This window comes from Leptodactylus fuscus, chromosome 8 (genome assembly GCF_031893055.1).
Source record: "Leptodactylus fuscus isolate aLepFus1 chromosome 8, aLepFus1.hap2, whole genome shotgun sequence".
In the NCBI taxonomy this organism is placed as follows: domain Eukaryota; kingdom Metazoa; phylum Chordata; class Amphibia; order Anura; family Leptodactylidae; genus Leptodactylus; species Leptodactylus fuscus.
The window spans coordinates 16,795,045-16,818,694 of record NC_134272.1 but is presented as its reverse complement, the minus strand read 5'-3'; the positions used below and the strand labels follow the sequence as shown (position 1 = coordinate 16,818,694).

General features: G+C 44.9%; 1 protein-coding gene across 1 annotated transcript in view; it reads right to left on the bottom strand.

The window, feature by feature from the left end:
* Positions 1-2,778: 2,778 nt before the first annotated feature.
* Positions 2,779-23,650, bottom strand: part of LOC142217226 (cytoplasmic phosphatidylinositol transfer protein 1-like) — a 28,855-nt gene continuing 7,983 nt past the window's right edge. The window contains exons 3-10 of the mRNA XM_075285423.1: positions 13,373-13,521; positions 7,813-7,901; positions 7,272-7,279; positions 6,949-7,020; positions 6,765-6,860; positions 5,650-5,805; positions 4,318-4,381; positions 2,779-3,697 (exon numbers count right to left, since the gene is read on the bottom strand). Of these exons, the coding sequence (XP_075141524.1) occupies positions 3,408-3,697; positions 4,318-4,381; positions 5,650-5,805; positions 6,765-6,860; positions 6,949-7,020; positions 7,272-7,279; positions 7,813-7,901; positions 13,373-13,521 (924 nt within the window). The 3' untranslated portion in view covers positions 2,779-3,407. The remainder of the gene's footprint in view (positions 3,698-4,317; positions 4,382-5,649; positions 5,806-6,764; positions 6,861-6,948; positions 7,021-7,271; positions 7,280-7,812; positions 7,902-13,372; positions 13,522-23,650) is intronic.

Sequence of the window (23,650 nt, the reverse complement as noted above, 5' to 3'; positions counted from 1 at the left end):
AGCTGAGACTCATCTGCTGTCAAGATTGGAGTACTAGCTGTAAAAGAATTAGAGATATCACTAGTTAAAAACACAATCAGGAATTGAACTTAATATGCAGCAGTTCATGAATATAAAATCACATTCCCGACTATGTTTTCCACTTTAACTAGTAATATCTCTAATTCTTTTACAGTTAGTTCTCCAGTCTTGCCAGCATATGAATCTTAGCTTTCTTTAGAATACCTGAACCATTTTTCTAGGTGGTATAAAACTGGGGATACAGCCATGTGAAGTGGCCACCCCTTTGGCAAATGTTACAGCTCTACATATGACATTGAGTACAGGCGTTCGGAGTCTCCTGACATTGCTTACTGTCAGCGTCAAAATCCGGCTCAAAAAACGCCTCCCATTGAGTTTGTTCCCACTCACGGAAAAAAGAAGCAACATGCTCTTTTATGACGCAGATTCAGCCGCGGACGTCCGTGATGCGACACACCATCCCGACTAGGCCCATTCATTTGGGCCTAATCCGGATCGTAATGCTGCGACTGGATGCCGATACACTATATGCACTGCACAGGCATCCAGTCGCGGCTAGCTGATTTTTGGACCGGGTTCTGAAGCGGCCACCGCATCAAAATCCGGTCCAAAAAAACCCTTGTGAACCCAGTCTTACAGAATTGCTAATGGGAACCTTACAGCCTGTTTTTTAAATAAATGGAAGTTTTATAGGTTAATAAATAGAGATGAGCGAGTACTGTTTCGGATCAGCCAATCCAAACAGCACGCTCCATAGAAATGAATGGATGCACCTGGTACTTCCGCTTTGACGGCGGCCGGCCGCTTAACCCTCCGCGTGCCGGCTACGTCCATTCATTTCTATGCGAGCGTGCTGTTCGGATCGGCTGATCCGAACAGTACTCGCTCATCTGTATTAATAAAGTGTATTACAAAAATGTCCTCCACCCTGAACCAATAGCAAAAAAAAAAAATTACACTTCAACTTTCCTTCCCTAATTTTAAGATCTCTTCTTGCTGTCAGTGAACTAAAACTCCCGAAGGCTACAAATCCTTCCCGACTTGGGCGACAGACTGAAAACTTTTGTGGCAGCTAACCTATCTGTGAAGGCGGTAAAATAAAACGTGCGTTCTGATCGTTTGCCATGGGAGACAAGTTTGCTCGGAGACATTTTTCTTCATACACGAGGCCTAGTGTAGCATGTCTGCTGCTATCTATATAGATTTGACATCCGTGTTGTTCTGACAGTTTATTGCACGTCTCTCTTCGGTTGTACATGATGTCATTTTCCTGCACAGAGAGACGCCCCCCCCCCCCCGGTGACATTAACCACCATAATGATGAAGATCGACGCTTGTATGTCAGAGACAGCGGCTTTGAAGGTAGACTCACGTGAAGTGCGGTTTTATTAGACAGCAGCCTGGGGGCGATGTGCTCTAACCATGTGTTTCCTGTAGACAAGGTGTAAGAGTTACAGAGCGCTTCTCCTTTAAATTGCTTTAATCGTCCTCTTCTGTCAAGTATCTCAAAGATTTTTCTTAATTTTTGACATTTGACTGGATTTGAGGGTCCAGAAATAGGACCATAACTACTATTAAGATATAATGTGCTGATACACAGCTCCAGATTATCTGATTCTACTGCCTAAGGGCACATCACACGATTATTCTGACAGAGCCATGTGGCCTTATTCAGCTGCCGAACCTTGAGCATACACACTTACAGGTATATGATACAATTCAGTCTGCCTGCAGCCACCACTAAGGGGAGCTCACTGCATATGAGTTAATACAGCTGCCAATGTATAAGCAGTATACAGTTGGATGCAGATCAGAACTGTTTTTTTTACCATTTAGGCTAAGATCCCATATAGGGGGCCACGGCCATGGTGGAAACGCAATGCAGTTTTTCCTTCTTACCAAATATTGATAACCATTACTGCTCCTCTTCTGCAATATCAGTCACAGCCACTATGCAATGAATGGCGCTGTGACTGGTATACAGTGAAGAGGCTGCAGCACTCACCTAGATGCTTCATCAGCTGATTGTTAGGGTGCTGGGGGACCAAATGCTAGTCTATGCTATGCCTTTGAAAATCCATTTGACAGTAGTTATACCAGAAAAAAGAGACTCTGGATGGAGGGGGAACAAGGTGGTCTGCACTGACTGACCGCACGTAGGGATTGTGAGAGACTGAAACACAAAGAAGCAAATTCACTAAGAACCTACACCAATATTATGGCTTAACAGTAGGTGGGGCTGGGACAGGGGCTTGGTGTGGCCGTATCCAATGCCCACACCAAATGCACTAACATGAAGTCACTATTGTGTCATAAATGTCATCTAAAATACACCCGGTATGACACGCACAGCCAAACGGAAGACGCGTCTGATTCATGACAAGGCCTGCACATTGTCACGAATCTGGCGTACCCTCTGCCGTCGCAGAAGACATCATCAAGCCCGCTGTATAATAGGCCAGCCCGAAAGTCAATTAGAAAATAACAGAACGTTTCATTACACAATAATTAACCTTTATTTACATGACTGGAAATCATATTCCAAGAAGGTGCAGCTACTGTGACCTGTCACCAGAGGGCGCTGCAGCCTTCAGCTCAGGATCTAATGCCGTTTCTTTTTTAAAATTCGCAAATTAATTTTATGGTTTAAAAAAAAAAAAATGAAAAATTTCAAAATTCATGACCCTTATACATATGAATCAGTTAGAGCAATAGACTGCCGTTTAGATACTACGAAAAAAAAAAATATATATATAAAAAAAAAAAAAAAAAATCAAAATGACCATAAAGGATAGATCAGTTCTAGCTTATAGGACCACAACACAAAAATAATGACATATTAACTCCACGAGCCGATGAATGATTGTCAGTGGGTAATTTATGGCGGAGCTGAAGAATGCCCCCTGGTGGGTAGAACCGTTGTCACACACAGACTACTCAATGGTCATCCTAGGAGAGAGAGTCTATCTGGGGCCAATACATTCTATGATGAGAAAGATATAGAAATCACCAGTCCAACTAGAATTCCATCAGAAAGCAGGGAGGGAGCCATGAGGAGTGGCGTGGGGGGCTGCTGTGGGCCGCCATGTTCTCTGGTCCCTGCCAGTGGTCGGTGTTATAAACTTTACAAGTTCAGAAAGACTGGAGGCAACATGGCCGCCGTCAAACTTCCCGATGAAATACTTCATGATGATTTAAAGTGCCCGTCGCTGAAAGCTGAAGAAGCCAACTCTTGTACCCATTTGGGGGGGAGGGGCATCATGATGTCAATGTCCTCTTTGTACAGTAGGGATGACTTCTTCAGGTGATGATCAGTTCTGGACTTGCATAGGGAATTTGTGATCCCTATGGCGGGGGGGAGCAGCCATGAAGACGTCATGCCGATTTCAGCTGTCGGTGTTTGTAGGGGACAAGTGATTGCTGGACGGGCCGTTGGCTCGCTCTCTGAGTTCTGGCAGGGTGAGGGTGTCTGGTGCGGAGGTCTTTCGAGGTCTTTCTTTAGGGAGGGTGAGAAATTCTGGAGGGTCACCAGTGATGGGGGTGGCTGGGGCGCTGCGGATGGCTGGGAAATGGCTCTCTGCTGTGATAGTAATGGTTGGTGCAACTGGGCCGATTTTCTCATTGGTGGCCGCCTGGGTCTCCTTCTCGTACTCCCGCACTTCCTCCATGGTCATTCCTATTAGGATGAGAGAACAAGTTACAGATTTTAGGATAACATTTAGTAAACAGACCCCGACCCTCAGCCGTACATACATCCCGGGGTCTGACGTAGGTGCCAGGGTTTCATCTGACACTGTCTGATATTTTTATAATTGCTCTTCTCCGCTGCATGTCATTGTCTGTCACTTTATTAAGTTATTTTAGATTATTTTGAGCCCCCGCTGAGCCCCTGCCGTATCACTCTCATACGGATTTGACTAAGGAATCTATTCACATCCGCCCAAAGGAAATGTGAATTGTATTAAGGATAATTTAGCTGTGGTTTGTATATTGAGAAACTAGTCCCAAGAGCTTACAGTTGGTTTCATTGCCACAGAGCAATATTACAAATGTTGGTAACTGGATATCAGCTGAAGAGACATTTATTATAGAGATCGAGAAGCTAGATAAGAAAATGTGAGAGAGGCCGACGCAATAATGTTTCCAAAATAATCAGTAGCAATACAGATAAACTGGTCTACTCCAAAATGGCCGCTGCCTTTTGTGTTATGGAGGACATTTCAGAGAGATCTTTTTAGAACCAGTTAAAGTGATATATAGTCAGTAAATGATGGGTACACCAAAAATATAGCTTACCATACCACTCATCCACCCAGGCAAAGGCCTGGCGGTGCCCAACAATCAACAGATCCCGGATCACCTGTCATGAAAGCAAAGCAGATCACAATAAGCAAGATAGATCATGTAGTATCATCCTGTGCACAAGAATAAAACTACTATAATACTGCCCTCTATGTACAAGAATATAACTACTATAATACTGTTCCTATGTACAAGAATATAACTACTATAATACTGCTCCTATGTACAAGAATATAACTGCTATAATACTACTCCTATGTACAAGAATATAACTACTATAATACTGATCCTATGTACAAGAATATAACTACTATAATACTACCTCCTATGTACAAGAATATAACTACTATAATACTGCTCCTATGTACAAGAATATAACTACTAGAATACTGCCCCTATGTACAAGAATATAACTACTATAATACTACCTCCTATGTACAAGAATATAACTACTATAATACTACCTCCTATGTACAAGAATATAACTACTATAATACTACCTCCTATGTACAAGAATATAACTACTATAATACTGCTCCTATGTACAAGAATATAACTACTATAATACTACTATGTACAAGAATATAACTACTATAATACTACCTCCTATGTACAAGAATATAACTACTATAATACTACTCCTATGTACAAGAATATAACTACTATAATACTGCCCCCTATGTACAAGAATATAACTACTATAATACTACCTCCTATGTACAAGAATATAACTACTATAATACTATTCCTATGTACAAGAATATAACTACTATAATACTGCGCCTATGTACAGGAATATAACTACTATAATACTACTCCTATGTACAAGAATGTAACTATTATAATACTACCTCCTATGTACAAGAATATAACTACTATAATACTGCTATGTACAAGAATATAACTACTATAATACTGCCCCTATGTACAAGAATATAACTACTATAATACTGCCCCCTATGTACAAGAATATAACTACTATAATACTGCTCCTATGTACAAGAATATAACTACTATAATACTGTCCCTATGTACAAGAATATAACTACTATAATACTGCTCCTATGTACAAGAATATAACTACTATAATACTGCCCCCTATGTACAAGAATATAACTACTATAATACTGCTCCTATGTACAAGAATATAACTACTATAATACTGTCCCTATGTACAAGAATATAACTACTATAATACTGCTCCTATGTACAAGAATATAACTACTATAATACTTCTCCTATGTACAAGAATATAACTACTATAATACTGCCCCCCTATATACAGGCAGTGTTATATATACACACACTTGCGTCTCCTCCATTTACCTTGTGCACAAACTGTTCCACCCGTGTCTGCAGCCCCCACACCTCGAACTTGACATTGACCAGCTTGTAGGAGCACATGATGGGCTTGGTTTGGTCCCTCCATCCTTCCTTCAGAGGTCCGCGCCCTGTCTTACTTGATACAAAATGCCTGAGATCCTACAATAGAGGAAATTACTTGGCTCAGGTGACATCACTCTGTGTCTGGACATTTACTGGATCATACTAAATTAGAAGAGACAGAGTAGACACAGGGAAGGTTGTGTGACATGGAGAGGGCTGTATAATATTTCCTATATACATATATAGGAAATATGTCAACAACATACCTGTAGCTCTGTACGCAGTTTGTGTATTCTCACATTAGTCCCTGTGTATAGAGGGGAGTCCTATAGTGCAGGGGGTTGGGTTGTATAGAGTGGGGGGTCATAAAGTGGGGGGGGGGTTAGGATATACAGAGGGGGAGTCATATAGTGGGGGGTTGGGTTGTATAGAGGGGTAGTCATATAGGGGGGGGGGGGGGGTTGTAAAGAGGGGGAGTCATGCTTAGCTCTTGGCCTGGTGTATTACGGATACATGTTGGTGATGTTCCCAGGCTTCAGTCAATGTTCTCTTGAAACATATGGAAGCAGAAGAGAAGAACATTCTGCCATGGAAGAAGGAGGAGATCTGAACTGCAGAACTAGCTCAAGCCAGCAACATGGGGGCACTCTAATGTTCTCGGCTTCATGGTGTCAGCAGAGGGGAATGTAGAGGATAAGCAGAGTCCAGTAGGTGCTGAAAGACCCAGTATGGTGCAATAATACATATCTATTACCTGCCGACCATTTGTAAGTAAAAAAAATGTAATACCAATGGTGACCACCAGGAGTCACTGAATGCTACATAAATTATGGTGTTTAAAGTGAAAGTACAAGTAAAGTTTAATCTTTACCAACTTGCAGTTCACAGTACAGTCTATTGCTCCTTGTTATCAGCCAGCTGGGAGGACTAAGTGTGACTATGGGGTATAGGACCTCCATGTCTGCCCCTTTAAGGTGTAAACAAGTAATTGTGGTGAAGAGAAGGCCAACAATGGAAACTCTAAATGGCTGTTCCCAATCATAAAGCCCCCTCACCTCCGTACTCTTGTAATATCGCTCTGGGATTTCATCATACGCAACGTCCAGGTGGGTCACCTCGTGCGTCTCCTCTGCTAAATCTGTTTTAAATATCTGAAAAACACAAAGATCATCCCAGATCAGCGGCCTCAGAAGCGTCGTCTCTGCTGACCGTTCTGGGGGAAGTCTGAACACCACTTACGCTGTCATTGTCGCCGCAGTCATCGGAATATCTGGTCTCAATGTGGATGGAGAATTTTGGCAGGAAAGAGCACTGGAGGGAAAAAGAGAAGTGTTATAATGTTAGAATTCTATCTTATGCTCTAATCACACCCAAAGCTCCGCTCAAAATTCTGCTATGTTGCCATTCCCATATGCCATAGGCCTACGGCGAGCTCAGATGACTGATACAGAGCGAATGTTTGGCTAATGGTGGCCAACAGAGACTTGGGCAATCTCTATAGCACCCCAACAACATCCTGTATAGTGAATAAGCTACTGCCACATACAGATAACTCTACTTACCGTATATTCTGTCCCCATCGGACATCAAGGGTTAACGCGGTTAGTGGATTGCATAGAGGAAAGAATATAACAAAAATAAAGTTAGGTTGGTGCATCGCCCATGGCAAACACTCATCCCTGGTTGCCCATGTGAGCGCTGATTCTATACATGATGCTTAAAGGCGCTGTGCAGGACTTCAAAAACATGGCTGCTTTCTTCTTCTCAGGAAGTGACATCACATCCATTGGCCACATGGCAACTGCAGCTCAATTCATGGCCATGTGACCAGCGGACATGATGCCACTTCCTGAGAAGAAGAAAGCAGCCATGTTTTCTAAATCCCTTTACATGTACACGGTGACCTGACATTGGTGTATAACACACAAAATGTCTACCACCAATGCAGAGTAAAGAACGGCCATGTTAGCCGCAGCAGCCAATCAGAAATTGCCTTTCATGTTTCCAATGTAAGCTCAAAAATGAAAGCTGAACTCCCATTGGTCAGTGAGGACAACAAGGTTCCTAAGTGTGGGCTGAGATATATAAAACAAGCCGGGGTACCTGTTACGGTGTAGGGGTAGTAGTTCCAGGCTTTTTCGCACACGTAGAACATCCGGGGGACCACGGCCCGTGCCCAGCTGGGTAATTTACTGTGAAAAGAGATGAAGAAGGTGAGACCGATACTACAGACGGGGGTAAGTCTTGTCCATAACAATCAATCAAACCAGTGCTTTCATGTGCCAAATGGCGTTTATGATATGAAAGCTGAACTCTGATTGGTTGCTGCCTATCGGCGTTATGTGACCGCGCCCCACAGCACAGAGTCAATGTGACTGCTAAGGAGCAGCTGGAGACATTCGTATGGCCAAAAGGAAGTTCGATTCATGACAAAGTTGACGGGGACAATACGAGTACATCCACCCCAGAAGACAACGGTTCTAGAAGGTTCCGGCACCTTGGCGAGACCATGTATAAGCATATCTGCCAACTCTTGAACTTGTCATATGGAAAAGCCGGCACGTGAAACACATTGCGAATATTATCATAAGACTGAACCCCCTTTTACTAAATTCTCGCCCCCTTTAGGACATAACGTTCCCTTTTTGTAGTGCGTTACACCCACTATTGGTGACATGACAGGCTCATCAAGTGTCCATGTACCATATATTATGACTATGCATCCCGGGAGATACAGGAACATACCGTCCACTGGGCTCCCAGGACACCATGAGTACCCCCCTACTTTTGGCAGAAGCCTCCGGACATATCAGGTCTTATCAATAACAGCTTAAAGACACCAGCCTACTCCTCCGCCATCTTGAATACACCTCAAATGAACAGGGGGGTCATTCTCTTGACTAGCACCGCCCTATAGAGAATACATTCAGCATCCGTCCATTTAGAGAACGGCGTTCCCTGACGACCCAAGGAGCAGACGTCGCCGACATAGATCGCTCTTGTACACAGGCCCCGCCCACTACGCTGTCACTAGGCCATACATGATTGCCATCTATTTTGTCCGTGACCCGAACACCCTAAAGAAAATCAATGACAGGCGCTGAAATCCCCCCAGAGCCCTCTCCCCCCTTGTCCTGACTCATTAAGACCCTGCTGAAGGTTGTGAATGAGGCAGCGGAGTGGAGGGGGCCGGGATTAAGATGCGGCCTGTCAACAGGGACCCACTTACTGTTACTATAAATAGCCGATGTGGATCCATGTGAGATGCGGGGAGCTAAAAATAGCTCATGGATGCTGTCAGCTCCCCCCGCCCGCCCGCCTCACCTCCTGCCTGTGACAACCCCTGGGTGGATGGCGTGTGTGATACTTCTACCTGGATATCAATTGTAAATTCACTGGCGGGGTCCTGAGGGTGCTGAGAGAGCGCTGCGGGAGACGTCCCCAGTGTCCCCACATTATAATAACCCACACTATTTCCACCTGGAAACCCATTAAAATTCTCTTCTGTCAAGAAATAACCACCGAGCCGCGAAAAAAAAGCAAATTTATAGTCAAAAACGTCATCGCCTCTCGCTCGTGGAGAGTCCATTTAAAGAGACAGGCCCGACAAATCAGTTCACTAAAACAACCCACCCCCACCATTATACATAAATATATAAATATAATCCCCCCGATTGGGTGGCAGCCATCTTTATCTGGAGTCCACCCGTCTTTGTCGCGAGGATACATATTTGGCCGCAGCTTAACACACAGCGGCGATGACCTTATTAACCTTTTGTAACTGCGCTGCTCGCATCGTGACGGGGAATCTGGATATTTTACAGGTAGTTATACGAGGCAGTAACGCGGCAAGTTTAACCCTTTTTGTAATATATGTCGTTGTTATGGAAACACAAGTTACAGTATAGTATGGCTACATATATCATTGCTTGTTTCTTAAAGGGCCACTAACCCCCCCCCCCCCCCCCCCCAAGACGCTGGCTTATAACAGTGCAGGGGCTTCATAGGATGAACAACGTCCTGGCCTGAAACGGCTGATAACAGGGAGCGATAGACTGTATTCACTTGTGCTAGTCAGTCTCTCCCTAGCTTGATATGGCTGATAACAGGGACCCTCAGTGTTCCTGCGTTTGCATATTATCTAATCTGCTCCAGGCAGTGCAGACAAACTGACCTGGGCAAACACCTTTAATCCTAATTGGCAGTTTCTCAATTTTAAACATGCAGGGAACAAGAAAATCTCATTTGTCGCAAACACCAAGAGCTATGAAGGAAGCCAGAACATACTCATTATATGGCATCGCAGCAAGCTGCTGAGATGCCGCAACAATCACGGGCACAGCACGAGGAACAAGTTCAGTGGCAGGCCAACTTGAGAGCTGCCGAAACGCCAGAGCAGGGGGATCATCAACGCCAACAACACGCTCATTATATGGCGTCCCAGTCAGCTGCTGAGATGCCGGAACAATCACAGGCACAGCGCAAGAAACAAGTTCAGCAGCAGGACAGCTTGAGAGCTGCTGAAACACCGGAGCACACAAACCATCGATGGCAGCAATTTGCTAAATTTAGGCGGATCATACACGCTAACAACCCGCAGGGCAGAGGCTAGTAGTAAATAAAGGGATGCCATACAGGCAAAACATATTTAATGTAAACCTGGCATAATTCATAGGAAATGGTGCTTATAGCTGAACTGGATGACAACAGGGAGCAATATCGTACATTACATAGTGTTTAGTCATCTACATTGACCCCTTCCCCCAGACTCAGGCTAATTTGGGGTAGACGTCCCCATAATGACTGGGTAGATCTTCCCTCCTCCTGCACATCCATATCAGGCTCTGTCCAAGGTGCTGAATCCAAGCGGCCATCCTTACTGTGGCTTGGGTCCCAGTCAGACGCCTGGGAAAGCTGTGTGCCAGATAGGAGTATGGATATGATTTGTATAGGGGAGTGTCTAGACTGGGTGCAATGGTAACAAACCCTCAGCTGTGAAAAGTATTAGGTCTGTAGCGTTTGTAAAGGGTGTGGAGAAGTTAGCTCAGTAGAAACAGCAGTGCGAACCCAAACAGTGAAGACAGGGACACAAAATATGCAACAAACTGGTTTATTAAAAAAAAAAACAACAATAAAAAAAAAAAAAAAAAACCACAACATGCCTTGACCTCTGGGCCCCCCAGGAATGGGCTCCTCCTTTAACTTTTCCCTGTGCTGTGAATTTGCAGTCGGCCTCGATCCTGTACTGCAGTTCCTTGCACAGCCAGGTGGCCAGGGTGTCGCTATGCAGGGAAGAACACCAGCACTGCTGCCCCTGTATTCTCACAGGTTCGACCTCACCTATCATAATGCGGTGTCATGCGCCATATCACTTTAAGATGTGAAAATCCCTTTAAGTGATGATTCTAGTCACTGTCAGCAAGCGGAGATCCTGAGAAGTCATTCAACTGTATTAAATTAACTTTAGAACTCTTAAAGGGTCTCTCCGAGAAAACGGATACAGTGTGTTATACCGAATGCAAGATCTGAGGGGCGGAGCATGGCACAGGCCTTACACCCCATACGCGTAGTGTCCCTTTAATTCCTGCACCATCCAGACGGATTACTTTCTTATAGTCCCCCGCCCTACAGGAGTAGCAGGTGTGTAATGTGCTGTAGTGAGGATAATTGGAACTAATGGACGTGTGGTAGTGGCACTTTACACCCCAACACCCCACCGCAGGCGCCTCCTGAGACCCCGCCAAATCAGCCACTACATACAGCAACAGATGTGAACAATGGAAGAGCGTTCTATTCAGGTTATGTATCAAAATCATGTTGAGATAAGCATGATCGCAACAGCACAGAGTATTTCAGGAACACAATAGAAGCGGTGACCCACCCACACATGCAAGATCGAAGCCATGCGGCAGCTGTGCAGTGGCACAGAGTATTTCAGGGGGGAAATGTGTGCAGTGATATGTGCTAGGGGTGAAGAGCGGAATGGAAAAGACTGGTATTAAAAGTATTAGGGTCACACAGCAGCACAGAGTATTTCAGGGGAGCAGTGGTAGGTAGTGATCTGTCCAATCATGTAATGAAGTTAGTGAGGACAAGGCAACTTCATAGTGTAACAATTAGAGAATGACATAGAAGTATTAGTACCCCACAGTGGCACAGAGTATTTCAGGAGAGGATTAGGCTGACCTCGTGGGGGGCACTGACTCCACAGACAGAGATGGCATTGAAAACACAGTGGTGCATGAACATGGATGTCAGTGTCAGGATAGGAGGAGGAGAATGGAAAATAATGGCGCGAGAAGTTGTAGAATCTCACAGCAACACAGAGTATTTCAGGAGGGGATGATAGTGATCTTGTGAGGGTTGTGCCCTGTCCACTTGGTTAATGATGAGACAGGGGCAGTCTCCTGATGTCAGAGAGGGAATACAGGACAACATGTATCAGAAGTTGTAGGGCCCCACAGCAACACAGAGTATTTTAGGAAAGCAATGTCTTGAGGGACCAGTCCACTCGAGTGATGATGATGGTAGTGAGGACACGGCTGCATGTAACGGGGCACTGTCCTGGTGTGAGGAGGAGAATAAGAAAGCTTGATATTAGAAGGAGTAGCACACAGCAGCACAGAGTATTTCAGGAGGGGAATGTGTTGCTCTTACAGAGGTCTCTGAGGGCAGAGGTTAGTATTATGATGTGACGAGATGAATGGAGACAAGTGAAGGCTCACAGCAGCACAGAGTATCACAGGACTCCAGCTGGCGGCTGTCAGTGGCAGCTGTGATTAGTAATCCTGTGACTACTGCCGATCTGCTGTGCTGTGACATAACGCGTTATTGGCTAGTCGTGGACTGATGTAGTCATCGTGAATCATCTCATCTCCATATCTCGCCCCGTACTTTGGAATTATCCGCCATGGTAAACACTGGATTACTTCTAGAAGATTCCGGGAACTCTCGGCTACAGCTGCAGAAGAAGCAGCAGCTGCCACCTATGACAGGCCTGAATGATCCTCACCGGAACAAAATGGCTGCCAAGGAGCCTTCGTCTGGACCGCTGGAGTTATGGCTTTAATTACATCTCCTCAGACTGCCGCCAGGAAGATAATTACAGACGATCGCCGCTCGCTCCGCCACTGGAAAGTGAAAGCCCCCCCCCATAATTACAGTCTTACAGATGATCCAGTCACTCCGATGTCGCCAAATTACTCGCGCCACATTAATATTTATGCCATTGTAACGTATCAATCCTTAAAGGAACCCGAGTCCAAACATGAAAACCTCCCTGTAGCCTTGAATCTGCCAGCTGTAAACTCAGTACTCCAGGGCCTAGGACAGGAAGAAGCCGTCACAACCACTTCCTGTCAGCCATATTGGATCTCATGGCGAGGACTTCTGTCACCCAGAAGCTCCTCCCTCACAAGAATAACAAAGTAGTGAGACACTAACCCAGGGGTAGGGAACGTACGGCTCTCCAGCTGTTGTAAAACTACAACTCCCAGCATGCATACTCGCTCTGCTGTTCTTGGAACTCCCATGGAAGTGAATGGAGCATGCTGGGAGTTGTAGTCTCACAGCAGCTGGAGAGCCAAAGGTTCCCTACCCCTGCACTAACCTGTATGACGCCCCACCCGCCATGTTTGTTACTGGAGACGAGACATTTTCTCACCTGGACAGGTGCACCCGCTTCTCTGTATACTGCCCATCACCATAGACAGGGTCATGATGTGCCCGGTTCTCCATCACCTCCACGCCCTCGCCTCTGTCACTCTCCTGGTGGCTGTGCTTACTGATAGTATACAGCTGTCCAATCCTGTACTGTAAGGAGAAAGGAAAGGGAGGGTTACAAATCTCACATAGATAGATAGATAGATAGATAGATAGATAGATAGATAGATAGATAGATAGATAGATACAGTCCTATGAAAAAGTTTGGGCACTCCTATTAATCTTAATCATTTTTAGTTCTAAATATTTTGGTATTTGCAACAGCCATTTCAGTTTGATATATCTAATAACTGATGGACACAGTAATATTTCAGGATTGAAATGAGGTTTATTGTACTAACAGAAAATGTGCAATATGCATTAAACCAAAATTTGACCGGTGCGAAAGTATGGGCACCTCAACAGAAAAGTGACATTAATATTTAGTAGATCCTCCTTTTGCAAAGATAACAGCCTCTAGTCGCTTCCTGTAGCTTTTAATCAGTTCCTGGATCCTGGATGAAGGGATTTTGGACAAACAATTCAAGTTCAGTTAAGTTAGATGGTCGCCGAGCATGGACAGCCCGCTTCAAATCATCCTACAGATGTTCAATGATATTCAGGTCTGGGGACTGGGATGGCCATTCCAGAACATTGTAATTGTTCCTCTGCATGAATGCCTGAGGATTTGGAGCGGTGTTTTGGATCATTGTCTTGCTGAAATATCCATCCCCGGCGTAACTTCAACTTCGTCACTGATTCTTGAACATTATTCTCAAGAATCTGCTGATACTGAGTGGAATCCATGCGACTCTCAACTTTAACAAGATTCCCGATGCCGGCATTGGCCACACAGCCCCAAAGCATGATGGAACCTCCACCAAATTTTACAGTGGGTAGCATGTGTTTTTCTTGGAATGCTGTTTCTTTTTGGACGCCATGCATAACGCCTTTTTTTATAACCAAACAACTCAATTTTTGTTTCCAAAATGAAGCTGCCTTGTCCAAATGTGCTTTTTCATACCTCAGGCAACTTTATTTGTGGCGTACGTGCAGAAACGGCTTCTTTCTCATCACTCTCCCATACAGCTTCTATTTGTGCAAAGTGCGCTGTATAGTTGACCGATGCACAGTGACACCATCTGCAGCAAGATGATGCTGCAGCTCTTTGGAGGTGGTCTGTGGATTGTCCTTGACTGTTCTCACCATTCTTCTTCTCTGCCTTTCTGATATTTTTCTTGGCCTGCCACTTCTGGGCTTAACAAGAACTGTCCCTGTGGTCTTCCATTTCCTTACTATGTTCCTCACAGTGGAAACTGACAGGTTAAATCTCTGAGACAACTTTTTGTATCCTTCCCATGAACAACTACTATGTTGAACAATCTTTGTTTTCAGATCATTTGAGAGCAGTCTGCCCATGCTCGGCAACCATCAAACTTAACTGAACTTGAATTATTTTGTAAAGAGGAATGGTCCAAAATACCTTCATCCAGGATCCAGGAACTGATTGAAAGCTACAGGAAGCGACTAGAGGCTGTTATCTTTGCAAAAGGAGGATCTACTAAATATTAATGTCACTTTTCTGTTGAGGTGCCCATACTTTTGCACCGGTCAAATTTTGGTTTAATGCATATTGCGCATTTTCTGTTAGTACAATAAACCTCATTTCAATCCTGAAATATTACTGTGTCCATCAGTTATTAGATGTATCAAACTGAAATGGCTGCTGCAAACACCAAAATATTTAGAACTAAAAATGATTAAAATTAATAGGGGTGCCCAAACTTTTTCATAGGACTGTAGATAGATAGATAGATAGATAGATAGATAGATAGATAGATAGATAGGAAGCAGAAAAAATGGCAGCACTCCAACATTTAGAAAAAAAGTGTGTGTGTTTATTCCAAGCAGCGACTAGATAGATAGATACCAATAGCTGGTTGATCTATCTATCTATCTATCTATCTATCTATCTATCTATCTATCTATCCATCTCTCCTATCTATCTATCTATCATCATTTACAGTTTTGGATACTTTTTCGGTCTCACATTTAGCAGTTACCGCCAGTCATGTTGATGTCAATAACTTTCGCTACGGACAATGTGATACACGCGGCCTACACACCTGAACATCTCTATACCGGCACACGGTCCCCGGGGTCATTGGTCGTGTACAGACCTCTCATTTCTGCGGCTCGCTTCTATTTCTAGTTCTCTATATTAAGCTCGTCCATAGAGATGGATGTTTAATATGTTATTCTTCAAGGATCTCATTAACCCTTCTGTTACCAGGACAGCAGCGAGCCCAGAAGGCCTGACGGCAAATGGCTCTTCACTGATGGTAAAAAAAAAAAAACACATTAACCCCTTGGGGGAAATCACAACAGCAGCCGCCGCGAGGGGTTAAAGAGTCCCAAGCCCACGTCGTTAGATGACGTCACGCCTGCGTTAATGGTGACCTGGTCACCCCATGCTTCCAACCCTCCTTCCTTCCCAGTAACCAGGGATGGCGGCGGCAGGTTCTGTCGTTAGCTGCCGCTCACACAATTAGCGCCGGAGTCGTTGGCAGTGACAGTGCAGAAAGCGTCCGTCACCCCCTGTTGCTATAGAGACACCATCATCTTACCCAATACACCCCTCCCCATATCTCGGCTACACTTCATCCATCTTCTTACTTTAGAGGGACTTTGTGGAAAATAGTCAGGAATTACTTAAAGGAACCTTAGAAAAATCTTATGTATGGAATCGTGTCATAAGCAATCGTCCAAGTCGGCTAGATCCCCCAATTTCACCCTTCAGGAATGGTCAGAAGACACCTGAGAGTCTACCATGTGGACATCATAGAGTAGGCTCCATAACACAGAGCGTCTCCTGGAGGACTCCACTACAATAACAGACAGATCCACCAAAGAGCTACTTTAGAATAAAATTGGTTGTTCCACAAGGATCCCACCATGTAGACATCATAGAGTAGGGTCCATAACAAGGAACGTCTCTTGCTTTGGAGGACTCGGGTCGATCATATATTATAAGGATATCCTATAGGTTCCCCCTACAATAGCTGTAGATCACTGTGAAGATACTTTCGCATAAGGGTTGTCTTGACTGGAGGCCCATAGGCCCTCAGCAGCGCACTGACAGAATACAGGCTGCCATAAACAGCACAATAACCTCCCTATGGCTCACAGCGTTACAGATGAGCTGACAGTTTGCTCATCGCTGTAGCGTCGCACGGTACTTTCTAGGCAGGATACAGACGTTGACCTGCATCGAGGGGAGACTTCCTGAGAGGTTTGTGCTTTTCCTGTGTTCGCTGCTCTGATCATACATGGTGCCCTGGCTGTGTGCAGGTGGTATGATGGAAAACAGTAATCTGTACCCTATGACTACCCCACCAACCAAAAGAGGTCATTGCTCCACAGACTACACCATCTGGGGCCCTCCACTATTCTATCCTCAGGTCACTTGCAACCTCCTCTCAAAAACAGCACCACCTCTGCCTAAAGGTTAGGCCTGGTATTGTAGCGGAGTTCCACTAACCTCAATGTAGATGAGCACTGCAGATCCCCTATATTCAGCCAGGCTGAATTCCAAGTGGGGGGAAAAACCACAGTCCCCAAGCTCAGGGAAGGGGCAGACAGACAACCAAAACACCCCCTCCCCATCACCCAGCAACTACTGCACCCAAAAACTCCAACCATTTTAATTTTTGAAATTTTCCAGTAGCTGCTGCATCCTCCCCCCCCCCCCCCCCGCCTCAGCTTATACTCGAGTCAATAAGTTTTCCCAGTTTTTTGTGGTAAAATTAGGGACCTCGGCTTATATTCGGGTCGGCTTATACTCGAGTATATATGGTATTTACTAACTTATCCCTGATATAAACTTTTTCCCAGATCGCTTACCAAAAAGTTTTTCCACTTAAGACTTTAAACAACATCCATCAGTATCAACTTGTTGACAGTTTCCATGTACCAGAACATTGTTTTACACTGGTAATGATTGTATCATGGACTGCGCAGGGTTTGCATTGACCAACTAACTAATCCCCCCAGACGGCTTAGAATATAAACCAGCTCCATCAACAGCAGCTTGCTGACGGTTTCCTCGGAGCAATGTACCTTTTTAACTCCATACGGCTGTAATAAAGATACTGTATATTACAAAGATGGTGTGTTTTCTTCCCGACTATAGTCTGTAAAGGTGACGTCTCCCAATTTTTGTAAAAAGACAGAAGGGGGCGCTATGATTTTTATTACAGAGAAATGCATTACGATTTGTGCTCTGGGATCAAATTATCATAACGATATATTGGTAGATGACACTTCTTAATACGCGCTCTTATTTCACACTCGATCTCACTGGGGACCAATGAAAAGCAGAAAATAAAGGTGAGATAATTAAGAAGGTATTATTTATACATTGTAACAAAGTTGCAGGGCGACGCAGATTCATTAACATTTACTCATCACAGGGGAATCATCATGGACTCGGCCGCTCACAAACACCACTGCGCTGGGATCCAGGGGGTCCCTAGTGACAGGGGATTGTTCTTTTAAGGACCAACTATCCAACTGTGCGGAGCCAAAGGTCCTTAAAGGGGTTGTCGGTCCTTAAAGGGGTTGTCTGTCCCTACATTAATTTTACATACTGATGACCTATCCACAGTATGAAACCTAGACCTCGTACAGATCGGCCGCTGGAAGATGCTAGTGGATGGGGAGAGATAACACACACATCTCCATTGCTAGAACGGTAGGTCATAACTAATATGGCCGCCATTGCAAGTTCCCATGTGTGATACCACACTGCTGTGTACCTCCTCCTATCTAACACTATCATGTGAGACACTACTGTGCGATGTATGACGTGTGATACTGGTGTATCTAAGTCCTTCATGTGTGATACTTTCTATAGGACCGCTGTATCCAAGTGTGTGAATGTCTGCTAGGCTGATGTATCTAAACATTTTCATGTGCGATTCTGCCTCATAGACATGAACTCTGTGGTGATGACCTGGGGACGGGGCGGGGGGTAAAGAGTTACAACCTGAGACCAACATGGAAGATTCCGTGACGAAGAGAGTTTCCACAGTAACATCACAGACAGGAAGTCAGCATGGCGGCCTCTTCCTTTTTATGTGGCTGTAAAGATAAGGCCAATAAAAGCCTTCACTGAAGACGGGGTCCTGCGCCCAAAGTTACAGGGGCGGCGGACGGCTAAATCAGGGGATCCAATCATGTGTGATACAAGCCAGTGTATCTAAGCCTGTTCTTGTTGATACTGTCTTCTGAGCTATGTACCTACACCTCTGTTGCCATATCTAATCATGTCATGTGTGATGCCATCTACTAAGCTGTGTATCTAATCCTGTGTAATACTGTCTGCTGAGTTGCTGTATCAAACCCTGTCATGAGTGATACTGGCTGCTAAACTGTGTATCTAATCCTGTGTGATACCGTCTGCTCAGCTGATGTATCTAATCCCATCATGTGCGATACTTCTTGCTGGGCATGTACATCTAAGCTTATCATGTGGAGTTCTGCCTCTTGAACAGGTGTATCTAAGCCTGTCTGTGATACTGTATGCAGAGCTGCTGTATCTAAGCCTGTCTGATACTGTATGCAGAGATGCTGTATCTAAGCCTGTCTGTGATACTGTATGCAGAGCTGCTGTATCTAAGCCTGTCTGATACTGTATGCAGAGATGCTGTATCTAAGCCTGTCTGTGATACTGTATGCAGAGCTGCTGTATCTAAGCCTGTCTGTGATACTGTATGCAGAGCTGCTGTATCTAAGCCTGTCTGTGATACTGTATAGAGAGCTGCTGTATCTAAGCGTGTCTGTGATACTGTATAGAGAGCTGCTGTATCTAAGCCTGTCTGTGATACTGTATGCAGAGCTGCTGTATCTAAGCCTGTCTGTGATACTGTATAGAGAGCTGCTGTATATAAGCCTGTCTGATACTGTATGCAGAGATGCTGTATCTAAGCCAGTCTGTGATACTGTATGCAGAGCTGCTGTATCTAAGCGTGTCTGTGATACTGTATAGAGAGCTGCTGTATCTAAGCCTGTCTGTGATACTGTATGCAGAGCTGCTGTATCTAAGCCTGTCTGATACTGTATGCAGAGATGCTGTATCTAAGCCTGTCTGTGATACTGTATGCAGAGCTGCTGTATCTAAGCCTGTCTGTGATACTGTATAGAGAGCTGCTGTATCTAAGCCTTTCTGTGATACTGTATGCAGAGCTGCTGTATCTAAGCCTGTCTGTGATACTGTATAGAGAGCTGCTGTATCTAAGCCTGTCTGATACTGTATGCAGAGATGCTGTATCTAAGCCGGTCTGTGATACTGTATAGAGAGCTGCTGTATCTAAGCCTGTCTGTGGTACTGTATAGAGAGCTGCTGTATCTAAGCCTGTCTGTGATACTGTATGCAGAGATGCTGTATCTAAGCCTGTCTGTGATACTGTATGCAGAGCTGCTGTATCTAAGCCTGTCTGATACTGTATGCAGAGATGCTGTATCTAAGCCTGTCTGTGATACTGTATGCAGAGCTGCTGTATCTAAGCCTGTCTGTGATACTGTATGCAGAGCTGCTGTATCTAAGCCTGTCTGTGATACTGTATGCAGAGCTGCTGTATCTAAGCCTGTCTGTGATACTGTATAGAGAGCTGCTGTATCTAAGCCTGTCTGTGATACTGTATGCAGAGCTGCTGTATCTAAGCCTGTCTGTGATACTGTATAGAGAGCTGCTGTATCTAAGCCTGTCTGTGATACTGTATGCAGAGCTGCTGTATCTAAGCCTGTCTGTGATACTGTATGCAGAGCTGCTGTATCTAAGCCTGTCTGTGATACTGTATGCAGAGCTGCTGTATCTAAGCCTGTCTGTGATACTGTATGCAGAGCTGCTGTATCTAAGCCTGTCTGTGATACTGTATAGAGAGCTGCTGTATCTAAGCCTGTCTGTGATACTGTATGCAGAGCTGCTGTATCTAAGCCTGCCTGTGATACTGTATGCAGAGCTGCTGTATCTAAGCCTGTCTGTGATACTGTATGCAGAGCTGCTGTATCTAAGCCTGTCTGTGATGCTGTATAGAGAGCTGCTGTATCTAAGCCTGTCTGTGATGCTGTATAGAGAGCTGCTGTATCTAAGCCTGTCTGTGATACTGTATGCAGAGCTGCTGTATCTAAGCCTGTCTGTGATACTGTATAGAGAGCTGCTGTATCTAAGCCTTTCTGTGATACTGTATGCAGAGCTGCTGTATCTAAGCCTGTCTGTGATACTGTATAGAGAGCTGCTGTATCTAAGCCTGTCTGTGATACTGTATGCAGAGCTGCTGTATCTAAGCCTGTCTGATACTGTATGCAGAGCTGCTGTATCTAAGCCTGTCTGTGATACTGTATAGAGAGCTGCTGTATCTAAGCCTGTCTGTGATACTGTATGCAGAGCTGCTGTATCTAAGCCTGTCTGTGATGCTGTATAGAGAGCTGCTGTATCTAAGCCTGTCTGTGATGCTGTATAGAGAGCTGCTGTATCTAAGCCTGTCTGTGATACTGTATGCAGAGCTGCTGTATCTAAGCCTGTCTGTGATACTGTATAGAGAGCTGCTGTATCTAAGCCTTTCTGTGATACTGTATGCAGAGCTGCTGTATCTAAGCCTGTCTGTGATACTGTATAGAGAGCTGCTGTATCTAAGCCTGTCTGTGATACTGTATGCAGAGCTGCTGTATCTAAGCCTGTCTGATACTGTATAGAGAGCTGCTGTATCTAAGCGTGTCTGTGATACTGTATGCAGAGCTGCTGTATCTAAGCCTGTCTGTGATACTGTATGCAGAGCTGCTGTATCTAAGCCTGTCTGATACTGTATGCAGAGCTGCTGTATCTAAGCCTGTCTGTGATACTGTATGCAGAGCTGCTGTATCTAAGCCTGTCTGTGATACTGTATGCAGAGCTGCTGTATCTAAGCCTGTCTGTGATACTGTATAGAGAGCTGCTGTATCTAAGCCTGTCTGTGATACTGTATGCAGAGCTGCTGTATCTAAGCCTGTCTGATACTGTATGCAGAGCTGCTGTATCTAAGCCTGTCTGTGATACTGTATAGAGAGCTGCTGTATCTAAGCCTGTCTGTGATACTGTATGCAGAGCTGCTGTATCTAAGCCTGTCTGTGATGCTGTATAGAGAGCTGCTGTATCTAAGCCTGTCTGTGATGCTGTATAGAGAGCTGCTGTATCTAAGCCTGTCTGTGATGCTGTATAGAGAGCTGCTGTATCTAAGCCTGTCTGTGATACTGTATAGAGAGCTGCTGTATCTAAGCCTGTCTGTGATACTGTATGCATAGCTGCTGTATCTAAGCCTCTTGTGTACTTTGGCTACGTGTTCCATATGACTGCTCCTTTGGATCTGAATATTGAACAGAGGTGGTAGTCATTGACAACATGGAGATTTCGACTCCTAAACAGATTGTAACACAGCGCAGATTGGGCAGACTGCAGAGAACGTCTCGGTTGCCGTGGTAACCTCATAAACGTTGTACGCGTTCCATCGTCTTCGTGTTCTGGTCCAGACTCTGTTCTTCTTGCAGCTCCACATTTTGTCCGTCTTCCATCTCGCTCCTTCCAATATCTGCTCCTACTTAAAAAATCTTTTTGCCTGTATTCGCGGAGCTGACACATCACCCACACCCTGGTGACCCCGGCTAATAGTGGCCACGTATAAGGGTGACTCCGGCTAATAGTGGCCACGTATAAGGGTGACCCCGAGAAGTTGTGGCACCTGCCCGTACATTGTGTCTAAGGCTCCATGCACACGTGTGCTTTATCAGTGTGCAAGCCGTGTTTCTAAGGGTGCGCTGACCCGTTATTTTCTATGGCCGCTTACACCCGTCAGTATTATTTCCGGGCTGTTTAGGGGGCAGAACTCAGGACAGACCCTATTCTTGTTCATCACTGAAAAGTATGGCTCCCTGGAGGTCACACGTGGCACACACAAGTCATCCATGGTCCATCCATGCCATTGTCTCACATACCCATACGTGCGCATTTGTGTGAATGTAGCCTTAGGGACCGATACATTGTAGTCTGACAACCGATCCCGTCTGATAACTTGTTATAGATTGTGTTCGGATGTTCTGGTCTGAGATAGCAGGGTGACAACCAATATGGCCGCCCGCACATATACAAGACTTCTTACACAGCTTTACCAGAGGACAGAATGGCAAACCTGCCCAGGTATACCATATATATATATGTGTATGTATGTATTGGATGAGGGTTTACGTATTTATTGTATGTACATATGTGCAGGATGAGTGTTTTATGTATTGAATTGTATTGGAGTGCTTACATATGTATTGTGTGTATGTTTAGAATTTACATATGTACCATATGTATGTGCGGGATGAGTGTTATGTATGTGTGAGTGTGACTGTATGTATTGGATGAGGGTTTACATATATACTGTATCTAAGAGTGCAGGATGAGTGTTTTTTGTATGTATGAATTGCATTGGGAGTGCTTACATATGTACTGTGTGTATGTGCAGGATGAGGGTTTATGTATGTACCGTACATGTGTATGTATGAGCTGGATGTTTCTTGTATGTATAGGTATGTTTATATGGTTCCCTCCTGCGTACACCGCTCGTGTCCAGTACTGGAGAGCCCAGGACAGACAGCTGGCGCCCTGGCGGGGTGGCGTATAGGAGGCCGCACCTCATGCCCTGCTCTGATCCTCCAGAATACCAGGCGCGGCCGGAGCAGGGACAATTCATTGGGGGTTGGCGGAATAATGAGGCTTAATAGGAAACTGCTGAGGCGATAGCGATGCCAGATGGCAGTCAATATGCTGCGGCTTTTGGGCGTCCGCTGCAAACAATATGCGCCTCCAAATTCTCAATTAGCCGAAGAATGTTAATTAGTTATTACAATGGTGACAGGATAAAATTCACGAAGTGACTAATATACTCCATGAATGGCCATCTGCTGCCTCCTGACCGGGGGAGACCTCTCTGTACAGAGTGCCGCCATACCAGGAGCTTCAGCCCCTGCGAGCGAACAAAACTGCCATGTTAAAGGGGTGGTCGTACTGTGCCACTCAGCATAGACTAGTGCTCTCTGTTATCAGCCACCTGAGACTGAAGAGAGGCTGTGATGAGGGCCTGGAAGGGCATAACCTCTCCCTGCCCGCCATGATCACCTATCTCCAAAGCGACTTTGCATTCTTAATTTGTTCGATAAAACG